Source organism: Aquarana catesbeiana, linkage group LG13, assembly GCF_042186555.1.
Source record: "Aquarana catesbeiana isolate 2022-GZ linkage group LG13, ASM4218655v1, whole genome shotgun sequence".
Lineage (NCBI taxonomy): Eukaryota > Metazoa > Chordata > Amphibia > Anura > Ranidae > Aquarana > Aquarana catesbeiana.
In genome coordinates this window covers 65951365-65963715 of record NC_133336.1, presented here as the reverse complement: position 1 = coordinate 65963715, position 12351 = coordinate 65951365, and the positions used below count along the sequence as shown (strand labels likewise).

The window sequence follows — 12351 nt, the reverse complement described above, 5'->3', positions numbered from 1 at the left end:
GGAGTGCATGAGAGAACTCCTTGATGGAATAGTCTATATGACCATAAATAGTTATGGACAGGGGTTCATTGACTGATGATCAATTGGAAGTACTAATGATGAGAGCACTAATAAAAATTAAATAGTATATATGGGTATTAGATAATAACAAAAAGGAAAGAAAGTATTGCAAAAATGAGAAAGGGGGATGAATATTATATAAGGTGAGACATGTCAGTCACAAAGGAGCGGGTGTGTTCCACCCTAAGTTATCGAAAACTAGGATTTATGATTACATTTTGTATCATAAACGTTTTTTCTTTCTCGTACATCACGGGACACAGAGCCTTAGTAATTACTGATGGGTTATAGGGTATCACTAGGTGATTGGACACTGGTCACACCCTAGACAGGAAGTTCAACCCCCTATATAACCCCTCCCCTTCCTGGGGATAGCTCAGTTTTTTCGCCAGTGTCTTAGGTGTTGGTCACGAATAAGATGTGCTGTGCTAAAGCTCCAAAGGGATATCCTATACTGGGGCAAACCATGCAACCGGATTCATTCAATGTGCTTTTTTAGGCCAAATTGGATGGTACCCGGGCCTTGTGTCCGAAGAAACGAGGTTTTACCTGTAACGCTTCACTTTTTAGAGAGCTGGACCCCAGGATCCAGTATTTGGTTTTTCCAGCCATATCCCTGGCGGGGTGCTTTACGGGCCCAGAACTGCGGATCCTCCTTTTCTAGGGGGCCCCAGTCTCTGAAGGTTTTCCAAACGGAGCCCACCGTGAGAGGTGAAGATTGGGTCTGTATAACAGAACCCTGCAGCTGGATAAGGTAAGGCAGATTCCTCAGAATTTTTTAATTCTAGTAGGTTTCTCCTTTAAGTAAATGTATGCTATGCCTATTGTCACCACCGGGGGCTGCCAAGAGCACAATACCTTCTCATGCTTGATTTATTTATTTATTTCAGGTACTTATATAGCGGTCAATTTACGCAGCGCTTTACATATACATTGTACATTCACATCAGTCCCTACAATCAAGGAGCTTACACTCTAACGTCCCTAACTCACATTCATACATACTAGGGACAATTTAGACAGGATCCAATTAACCTACCAGCATGTCTTTGGAGTGTGATCTGTTTGGGTAGGTAGGATGCTATGGGGGGCTCTTTCTTCAGGGATATCTCCCCCCGAGGTTAAGGGGGCTTGGGTGGCCGGAAAAGCGGTAATATACTGCGCTACCGCCACCGCCGTCGCCGATACTATCGGCAGGTTCCTCATCTGCCGGCCTCTCTCTTTCTCTCCTCCACCCCAGCCTTCCCTCCATGCTTGTCCCATGGGTTTGGAGCCTCGGCTCGCGCGGAAAGCGCATGTTTTTGAAAAAACCGAGGAGGGGGGCAGGAGGGGTGCTCGGAGGAGGGGGGGGGCGGAGCATTAACGTGATGTCCGGCGTGCTTAGACGCCCACATCGACGGCTACGCAGGCTATAAAGGGCACACTTTTCCGGATGCACACAGCCTATGGAGGGACACAGAGCTGACGGTCGCATGTAAGGTGGGACACAGGCATTCTCCCAGGCAGCATTTACTTAGAAACACTAGACTCGGCATTGGTAGCAGCGGCAGTTGCTGTACTACATCGCTCAGCAGTCAGTGTTTCATTTGTGTGATACCTCCACCCTGTTGCTTTGCACTATGTGTAGAAGAGGTACAAATACCCTGAAAACCAGAGGCTCTACGGGATCTCCCTCAGGCTCTGAGGACCCCCCTTCTGCAGCACCTTCCCCCCCTGAAGGACCTGGGATGGCTGGCCAGGGAGAGCCGTCGGGATCAGGGGCTGCATCTGCTTCTGGCACTTCAGCCCCTGTATACATTATGCAGGAGGTTTTTTCCTCAACCATTAATGGATTAGAGGAAAGTTTAAATGGTCTTAATCGCATCTTCAGTCAATGGAAGAAAACACACTAGGTCTCCCTCTGTTACCCAGGACCCTCAAGCTGAGGAACCCTGGGAAAAAGGAGAGGAATTCCTTTCAGAGGATCAGGATAGGACTGATGATTCCCCTTCTGAGGAATCAAGTGGAGAAGGGCCCTTTTCAGCTTCTCAGGATGAGAAGGTGTTAGTGCAAATTTTGGCTGGATTGGTCCGCTCCACATTCAGGTTACCCGTATCTGAGTCAGTTAAAGAACCCTCCTTTGGTTTGGGTTCACTGAAGCCTCCTCAAACTACACATGCTTTTCTGTTTATGGTTACTGAAAAAGCTTATTTATTCTGAGTGGGATCACCCAGATAAACATTTTTTTCCGCTTAAAAAAGTTTTGCAACACTTTATCCTATGGAGGAAAAATTTACTAAGATGGGGGGTATACCGGCAGTTGACATCGCCATTCCTCCGTAAATAAGTCTGGCTTGTTTTGTCGATAACGCTCAGATACCTAGGGATCCAATAAGAAATTGGAATTCCTGTTGAAAAGTGTTTTCTTCTTGGCAAGGTCCTAATAGCTCGACCTGAAGTGGCAGCAATCAGTCTGTCAATACTTGAGAGACCATGTTAAAACAGGTCCTCAAAGTTTTACCTGAACAGCAAGCCCGGGGGTTTGCCAACCTACCAGCGGTTTTATGTTTGCTGCTGATGCAATCAGAGTTTCTATCATCCAAACCTTTCGCTTTGCGCTTGGGTTGGTACATATGCGTAGAATCTTATGGTTAAAAAATTTCAGCCAAATCACCATGTCAGGAGCTTCTGGCTGGGTTTCCCCTTCATGGTGCAAGGCTGTTTGGAGAGGATTTGGTATACGTCCCTCTTTTAAACAGGCTCTGTTCCCAGTGCCAGGAGCATCAGCCTCCAGGCAGTCGCAACGGCCTCCTCCGTCAGGCTAAAGAAATAAATCTCAGAGTCGACCCAGGGACAAAAGAAGTCCTGTGGGAGGAAGCCTACTAGACAAGACGCCCCCGCTCGCTCAGGTGGGGGGAAGACTGCTACAGTTCTCCATGCTCTGGTAGGAGGATTTCCAGGACAGATGGGTGATGTCCACATTAACTCTAGGTTACAAACTAGAGTTCCGAGTATTCCCCTCTCCTCGTTTCCTCAGATCAAATGTTCCCAGAGAAAAAGAAGTCTCTCTTCCAGCAGTGGAGCGACTATTGTCGCAAAAAAGTTATCGTGGGTGTTTCCCACGCAAGAGCGGGGATTGGGGTTTTATTCAAACCCTGTCAGGGTTCCAAAAACCAAATGGAGATGTCAGACCCATTTTAGATCTCAAGGATCTAAACCGATTCCTAAAGATACGATCCTTTCGCATGGAATCGATCCGATCGGTAGTCTCCATCCTACAAGAAGGAGAATTTCTGGCGTCAATAGACATCAAGGACACATACCTGCATGTACCTATTTTTCCTTGCTCATCAAAAGTACCTGTGTTTCAAAATAGAAAAACGCCACTTTCAGTTTATAGCTCTGCCTTTCGGGTTAGCTACTGCACCTCGGATGTTTACAAAAATCTTGGCCCCTCCGCTGGCCAGATTAAGGGCCTAGGTATAACGGTAATAGCATACCTAGACGACCGACTCTTGATAGACCGCTCGGTAGCCCGCTTGGACCAAAGCTTGGTCACCACAGTCAACTACCTGCAATACCTAGGTTGGCTCCTTAACTCAGAGAAGTCTTCTTTGAAACCAATGAGAAGACTAGAGTATTTCCGTCTGGTCATAGATACAGCCCAGAAGAGGGTATTTTACTCCAGGCAAAGATCAGTACCATAAAAGAACTGATTCAGGTAGTCAGGGCAAAGAAAGATCCTCCTATTCGCCTTTGTATGGGGTTACTGGGGAAGATGGTGGCTTCGTTCAGATCAGTTACCTATGCTCAGTTTCATTCGATACTGCTGCAAAACAGTATCCTATCTGCCTGGAACAAGGAGGTTCAGGCATTGGATTTCCTGATGCGTTTGTCTCCTACAGTGCGTCAGAGCCTCAGTTGGTGGTTGATACCCGAAAATCTGCAAAAGGGAAAACCCTTATTCCAGTTGCCTGGACAGTGGTAACAACAAATGCCAGTCTTTCGGGTTGGGGAGCAGTCCTGGAACAGTCGACTGTCCAGGGGAGATGGTCCAAGACAGAAAGGACCTTACCCATCAACATTCTAGAGATCCGTGCGGCGTATCTAGCCCTAAGGGCCTGGACACTCAGGTTACAGGGTTGCCCTGTCAGGATCCAGTCCGAATGCCACAGCAGTGGCTTATATCAATCACCAGGGAGGCACCAGGAGTCGCGCAGCCCAAGGAGAAGTAAACCAGATCTTAATCTGGGCAGAAGCATGTACCGTGCATATCGGCAATCTTCATTCCGGGAGTAGAGGACTGGCAGGCGGACTACTTGAAGTCACCGGCAGTTATTCCCAGGGGAATGGTCTCTTCACCCCGACGTCTTCTTGGACATATGCCAAAGATGGGGGGTTCTGGATGTAGACCTCTTTGCATCCAGGTTCAACTACAAGATTGATAACTTTGTGTCAATAACAAGGGATCCTCTTGCATGCGGGACAGATGCGTTGGTGACTCCAGGGCATCAATTCTCCCAGATTTATACATTTCCTCCTATTCTGCTACTGCCACGACTTCTTCGCAGGAAAGGAAGTTGGTACTTCTGGTGGCCCAGCGTGGCCCAGAAGAGCTTGGTATGCAGAAATAGTAAAGATGGCAGTAGGTCCCCCATGGACCCTACTGTCAAGTCCAGACCCGCTATCCCAAGGTCCAGTGTTCCATCCTGCCTTACAAACACAAAATTTGAGGGTCTGGCTATTGAAACCCACATTCTGAAGAATCGTGGGCTTTCAGGTCCTGTGATTTGTATCTTAATGCAAGAAAGCAAGCTTCCAGAATGATTTATCATAAGAGCCTGGAAAGCTTAGATCTCCTAGTGTGTATCCAGGGCTTGGCATCCCAGAAAATATGTCATAAGTAAAATTCTTGACTTTCTACAAATGGGATTAGAAATGAAGCTGGCCTTGAGTACCATCAAGGGCCAGGTCTCGGCCTTGTCAGTATTATTTCAACGGCCGTTTGCTTTGCATTCTTTAGTCCGAAGCTTTATACAGGGGGTAACGCGTCTTAATCCTCCGATTAGGGCGCCCCTAAACCCCTGGGACTTGAATTTGGTTCTGTCAGTTTTACAGAAACAGCCTTTTGAACCAATACGTCAAATTCCCTTGGTCTTGTTGACAAGAAAGTTCATTTTTTCTGGTAGCCATTTCTTCTGCTAGAAGAGTATCAGAGCAGCTCTTTCCTGTAAAGAGCCTTATTTAATCATACACAAGGATAGAGTGGTATTGCGCCCTCATCCTAGCTTTCTACCGAAAGTGGTTTCAGATTTTTATCTAAACCAAGATATTGTTCTACCTTTCTTTTTTCCAGATCCCTGTTCTACGGAAGAAAGGTCACTACATTCTTTGGATGTAGTAAGAGCAGTCAAGGCCTATCTGGAAGCAACTGCTCAAATTCGCAAAACGGATGTTTTGTTCGTACTGCCAGAAGGTCCCGATAGAGGGCAGGCAACGTGTATTAATTTCATATATCATGTTGATAATGTATAAATTATTTGTATGTATTTGATCGCTTATTATTTACTTTGTCACAAATCATGTTCTCTAAGTAATCATTCGTTATTAAATCTATTATTATTATATATTGACTCTTTATGATTACATTTTGTATCTTAAACGTTTCATTGCTATTGGTTTTATTATAATTATTAACATCTATTACGATGTGCCCCTAGGGGATTGTGACATTCAACTCATTTATGTTCATTCTATATATCATTATACACACCAACATGCATCATGTAAAGTCCAAACCCCACTTCTTTTGTTCTTGCATAGTATTTAGGGATGGAGGCATCCTGGCGTTTTTATTTCAGGTTGAGATAGGCCTCATTAATTCCTAGTTTTCTTCTACATCACAAGATCGCAAGGCTGTTGTTTTATAAATTAGGCTGGTCAGGCAGGCAGAAACAGAATAGATACCATGTTAGAAGATTATTATTCTGGATTTATAATCTCATCCTTAAATATTTCTCTGAAACTTTGCATATTTTTGAATGAATACATAATAGCACTAAAGTTTATTTGAACTGGAGTTCTGCATCAAAGTGTTATTAAAAGTTATCTAAGTTATTTGTAAGTAAAACCTGCCCTGAACATAGCCTCAAATGCACAGTCTTCAAAGCCACTGTCATCAATAGTTCTGGGGACATTTCTGAAGGTGTGTCTGGCCCTCTTTGCTTAGAACACGTTGCTGTTGCACTGTCTGTTGGCATTTCAGCCTGTAGTTCTTGGGAGCACAGGATGATAACTTTGCTCTATCAGTGAGATGCTACAGAGGAGCATCCCTACTGGCTGGATTATCAAACAAAATTAGAAAAAGGAATTAAAAAAACAAAACTGTACATAATATACATTAATGAAAGTTATGATCATATGTTAAATTTGATACACTTTCATGTTTTCATTTCTTTGTTTCTTTTTTGGCAGGTTGTTAATCACTTTTATCATATCAGCTGGAGTAACCATATCAGCCTATTTCATTCCAAATTCAATTGGTGTTGTCTTGTTCATAAGTGGATTTGGCTTCATCCTGAGTCTTAATTTAACAGAGATGGCAATTGTCCTCCTCAGTAAAAGCAGCAGGTGTACAAGAGTTAGTGATGGCTTCCATTGGAAAATGACTTGGAAAGAGCCGTTATTTTACTGTGTCATCCTGAGCTTGGTCTTGCTCGAGTCCAGTCTGTTACATCACTTTTGTTATTCAACATTTTCCTTACAAAGTCCACAGGCCATCGTGAGCTACTGCCTCATTGTACTTTTAGTCTTTTTGTGGATGCTCAGAGAAATTCAAGGTGCTTATATTCTGGGGATCATAAGAAATCCCTTTTTTCAAAATGACATTAGGATGCTAAATGTCTTCATGAAGAAACAAAGTCGATTACAAAAAGCAGCTCTTGTAAGGAGCTTATTGCTCACTTTGGGTAAGTATTGAATTCTCACAGTTGTATAAATCCTAACTTCAGCCATTTTTTTTTTTTTTGGGGGGGGGGGGTGGATGCAGTGTGATATTTAGTTTTGCCTGGAGCTGCCACCTCACAATGAATCTTGTGGAAGGATGGGAGGCTAAAATTTAGTCTAGGTTTTTTATAGGCCCAAATGAATTTCACAAGCTCTGAATTTACAGATTTAACCACTTTCCTGCAGTAGGATGTACCAGTATGTCCTCGGTTTTAAGCCGGTTATGCCAGGATCACGACTGCAGCTTCAGCCATGATTCTGGTATCATTGTTTAGATCAGGCAATTATTTTTTCTGTAAAAGTGATCCGGTATCCTATACAGCTGCCTGATCACTTTTACAGGGGGCCTCGCCGGTGCCTACTGCCTTTCCTGGGCGCTCCCATTCCAACAGTGAACCTGGGACCAATGTAGGTGATCAGGCCTGCTTACCATAGAGGAAGGAGGAACATCCATTCCCTGATCGTCTCTATGGTGTATGAAACTGGAAGGATGCAACAAGGATTTTGTCACGTTTGGTTTTGGCTTGTTGTTTACATGTCAGCTTGATCAGATGCTTCTGATGGCAGAGGAGAGATATGGGGTCAAATAGACTCCAGATCTCTCAGTAAAGTGTTTCTGTCACTGCCAAAGCAAACAGGCTGAAAAAAAAAACTGTACAATCACCAGACCAAGACCAAGACAAAGTAAACTCCCATATCAAAGAGAAGTTGGCATACTATATGAGGTGAAGCTGTGCGTCATGCCTTCTTTGCCAGATAAACATACTCTGCTGCTTTAGTCAGTCAACTCCGTTGACAGAAGTTATGTCCTTTGCACGATCTTCCAAAAAAGTGTTTTTGCTTTAGTTCAGTGGTTCTTAACCTTTTGTGAGTCACGGACCCCTATAAGAATCAAATGAAAGCTATGAACCCCCTGCTCAGAAATAGTCACATTAACACAGCTTTGCATACAATGAATATGCACTTTGTGTTATTGAAATTTGATTGCCTCATACATACGGTATATGACATACACTAAGTTTGAATAAAGTAAGCAATCTTAACAAAAAACTCACTCCTTTTCATGCAAAAGGAAATGACCACTTATTACAAAATACATTTTGGTCTTTGGGTTGGGGTCTGTACAGTGAATGCAAATGTTATTTTTATCTAACCCTCATGAACCCCCGACCCCAGGTTAAGAACTGCTGCTTTAAGCTGGGTATACCCTCACAATGTTAGGGCACTGTCCGCAGCAGAGGTGCTCGAAGACCTGGCATTCTTGCCAGTACTTTGCATGGCCGCAGGAATGCGCACTGACGCACAATGGGTGCGCATCCCTGCATGCACGCTGATGCACAGGTAGGCGCTGGAACACGCATGCGCACTGGCGCACAGCTTAGCACACTACCAGTCCAGTTTATAAGGAAGCCAGGTACCCTCTGCAATTAGAGGATATTGCTTGCGCAACAAACAAAATAACAAGCATACAACATATAAAGTATATGATATATAGTGTACATTAAATACTAGTATATAGCCCTGTCGATAGTAACAGTTCTTATCGGTGGGCCCATGGATGGATGGGACTGAGACAGATAAGCTACAATGGGGTGTCACAACTAGACAAAAAAGGAGAGGGAAGAGGGAAAATACATGAGTCCAATGTAAATGGTGGCAGTTGTCCTCAGAGAAAGCCAACTCTTAATTACTACACTCAGGTTGGTGCTTCCTGTTTCTCACCCTCTGCAATTGCTGGTTGGTCTTCAGCTCTCTAGTTTTTTTTTTTCAAAGGATTTTATTGAAATTTTACAGAATAACAAGTAAAATTTGACATACATATCAGTGAATCAATTTGCGGATGCTCAATAGGCGCCTATAGAACACTACAGTAGATACAAGAACAGGTGATAGAAAGCGAGTAAGAGCAAAAAGCCTGGCCAATTAACAAAGTAAATATCACCATATACTAACTATGGGTGTTAGCTCGTAGAAATCGGATGTATTGAGCGGAGATGGGCCAAACCGTTTTGTGAACAACACCGTTTTCGTTCACCCCTAAACAGGACCTTCGCTGTGAACGAAAAGGAGGTACAGGACGAGGCGTAGGTTGTGTTTAAATATGACGGTATGGCGACTTACGGTAGGATTTACAGATAGGGGTTAAGCACATCCGAAGAGTAATAAGAACCGAGGGTGAGTCGGTCATGTGGGGGAACTCTATAAGTGACGAAAAAGAGGGGTGGTGTGTGCGTTAGAAAATGCTACGTCAAGCTCTGATGTGCATGGGTATGTCAGCTCAATGTCGCTCAAGAGGGGAAGGACGGGGAAATGGGAGAAAGAGAGGCAGGTGAGTTTTGAGGGGGGACAGTAGGGAACAGACCGCGGAGAGTCCTCAGGGAGTATGAGGAGATGAAGGGGGCAAGGTCGGGTGTGTTTGGGATTGTCTGTAGTGAGTCCAACATGCCCAGGTGGTCTGGAATTTAGTGGGTGTGTCGTTGGCTTGGGAAATGAGTTGCTCCATATTAGCAATCTTGTCCACCCTGCGGATCCATTCCTCTACTATGGGAGGGGCAGGATTTCTCCAGTGCGCAGGGATACACAAGTTGGCTGCGTTGATCAGGTGTATAGTTAAAGATTTTTTGTAGGAAATGGGGGACCCGGGGGTGTGGTGTAGTAAGTAGCGGGCGGGAGAAAAGTCCGGGGTGTATGTAGTGATTTGGGAAATTAGCCGATGGATTTCTGACCAAAATGGTTGTATACAGGCGCATTCCCACCATATGTGGAGCAAGGTACCACGAGTGTCATTACACCTCCAGCATGTCGGAGGGACTGAGGGGTGGAAGTGATGTACCTTGTCGGGGGTCCGATACCATTTCGAGAACAGTTTATATCTATTTTCCTGCGTCGTGACGTTAATGGAGCCTTTGTGCATGAGGGTGAATATGTGATCCCAGTCCGTGGGGGTGAGGTCTAAAGACAGTTCGTTTTCCCACTGTTGTACAATTTTGTCGTCCTTGACCTAATGACATGAAAACAGAAGGGAGTAGTTTACGGAAATTAGGTGACCCTGAGATTCTGTAGAGGTGCAGAGAGATTCGAACGGAGTGAGATCCCTGTGCCAGAGAGAAGATTGTCTGGATGACTGAAGGAAATGTCTCAATTGTAAATATTTGTAAAAGGGTATGTCATGGTTAGGCATTGTAGCCGAAAGAGTGTGGAAAGGGAGGAGAATCCCATTGTGATAGAAGTTGTGCGCTCTAGCTTGCGAGATGTGAATCTCTAAGGTTGGGTCTTTTAAGGTGAGTCCGGGGGGGGGAAGTCTGGGTTACTGTCCAAAGGAGTCATGGGGCCTGGCAAGGGTGAGAGGGCAAGCAATTTGCATGCTCTGTTAAAAAGAGAGAGTGTGGTACCAATGAGAGGTGAGTTCTCTGGGTACATTGGTGTGGTTTATCCAAGGTGCGTTAGCAATGGGGAGGCTTGTGAACGAAGCTTCCAAGGTGATCCAGTCCTTTGAGGGACGGTGTACATGCCAATCCACCAGTCTGGTCAGGTGGCAGGCCCAGGGGTATTTTTGGAGGTCTGGGAGACCCAATCCCCCCAGTTGTTTGGGAAGAACTAACCTGTCCCAGCTAAGGCGTGGACGTTTGGAGGCCCAAACAAAGGTCCGACAGAGAAGTTTATAGGAGGCAAAGAAAGATGCTGGTAGCGTGATCGGGATGGCTTGGAGGAGGTAGAGAAGTCTGGGTAGAATATTCATTTTTAATATTGCTATTCTCCCCAACCAAGAAAATGAACCCAGATTCCATTTGTTTAGGTCACCTTGGATGGATCTAATCAGTTGAAGAAAATTTTTGGCGTAAAGGTCCATTAGATAGGTTGTAATTTTGATTCCCAGGTATGTGATTTCAAATTTCTCCCAGACAAACGGAAAGTTACTATGGCAAAGGTTTACCGTCTCAGTTGGTAGAGTGATATTGAGGGCTTTGGATTTCTCAAAATTTATTTGAAAATTGGATAAGGTTTTGAAAAAAGCAAAGTCCGCTAAAAGGTTAGGGATAGTCGTTATAGGGTCCGTCAGGAAGAGTAAGATGTCGTCGGCGTAAGCCGCTAGTTTATACTGCTTTTGTTGGATGTCAATTCCTCTGATAGCAGGATTATGTCTCAGTTTACGGAGCAAGGGTTCCATTGTCATGATGAAAATTAGGGGTGACAAGGAGCACCCCTGCCGGGTCCCATTGGATTGAGAGAAGGCGTCCGACAAGCCACCATTAATCCAAAGTCTAGCGGTCGGGGATGCGTAGAGGGATAGAATCATTTGTAGCATGCGTGGTGGAAGGCCTGCCGCCTGCAAGGTGGCTTCCATGTAGTCCCAGGCGACCCGGTCGAACGCCTTCTCTGCATCCAGGGAGAGAAAGAATCCTTGTGTAGCTGTTTTGGTAAGCCAGTGGTGAATGTTGAGTGCCTTTGTGGTGTTGTCTCTGGCCTCACGGCCTGGAGACCAGGGATGGAATAAAAGGGCGAATACGGTTGGCCAGAACTTTAGCGTATAGTTTTAAATCCACGTTAAGAAGCGATATGGGGCGATAGTTGGGCACTAATGTGGGGTCTTTTCCCAGATTGGGAATAAGTGTAATGTGGGCTTCCATTAAATCTTTGTGAGCGGTCGAGGTTGTTGTAAGGTCATTAAGTGCTTTGGCTAAATGTGGTAAAAGGATATTTGGGAATGATTTGTAGTAGCAAGGCCATCCGGCCCCGGGCTTTTGCCTGTCCTCATTTGTTTTAAGGCAGTGAGGATTTCGTTTGGTGATATTGGAAGATCTAGTGTATGTGAATCCTCCGGGGAGAGCTGAGTAGGGCCGAATTGTGCTAAGAAGTCGGTAAGTGTTTTCTTACGATCAACCGATGTGTCTGTCGTTTGGTTAGTCGGGAGGTTATATAGCTTGGTAAAATAGTGAATGAATTGCGCCGAGATGCCTTCGTTGGTGACCACTGCCTCTCCATTGGGATTGATGAGCTTGTGGATGGTATGAGAGGCTTTTTTGGTTTGAAGAGCCCTCGCCAGAAGTTTACCGGCTTTGTTGCCAAATTCGTAGTATAGTTTTTGTGACCGTGCGTACTTGCGTTTGACCGTTGCGGTCAGTGCTTCTAAGAATTCCTCCCTAGCTTGGGAGAGTTCTTCCAGTGCAGCGATGGCTAGAGAAGCCTTGTGTGTCTATTCTAATGTGCGGATGCGAGCCGTTAACTCCGCCATGCGGGTGTTTTTAAGTTTGTTTCGGTGTGCAGCTATGGACATTAGTTCTCCGCGAATGACACATTTGTGTGCCG

The 12351-nt window shown here is 44.9% G+C and overlaps 1 protein-coding gene across 1 annotated transcript in view; it reads left to right on the top strand.

Moving 5' to 3' along the window:
* The window catches only part of PCNX4 (pecanex 4), a gene marked incomplete in the record, with an annotated part of 107484 nt that overhangs the window by 29274 nt on the left and 65859 nt on the right, over positions 1-12351 (top strand). The window contains 1 exon segment of the mRNA XM_073609723.1: positions 6514-7007. Coding sequence (XP_073465824.1) covers positions 6514-7007 — 494 coding nt within the window.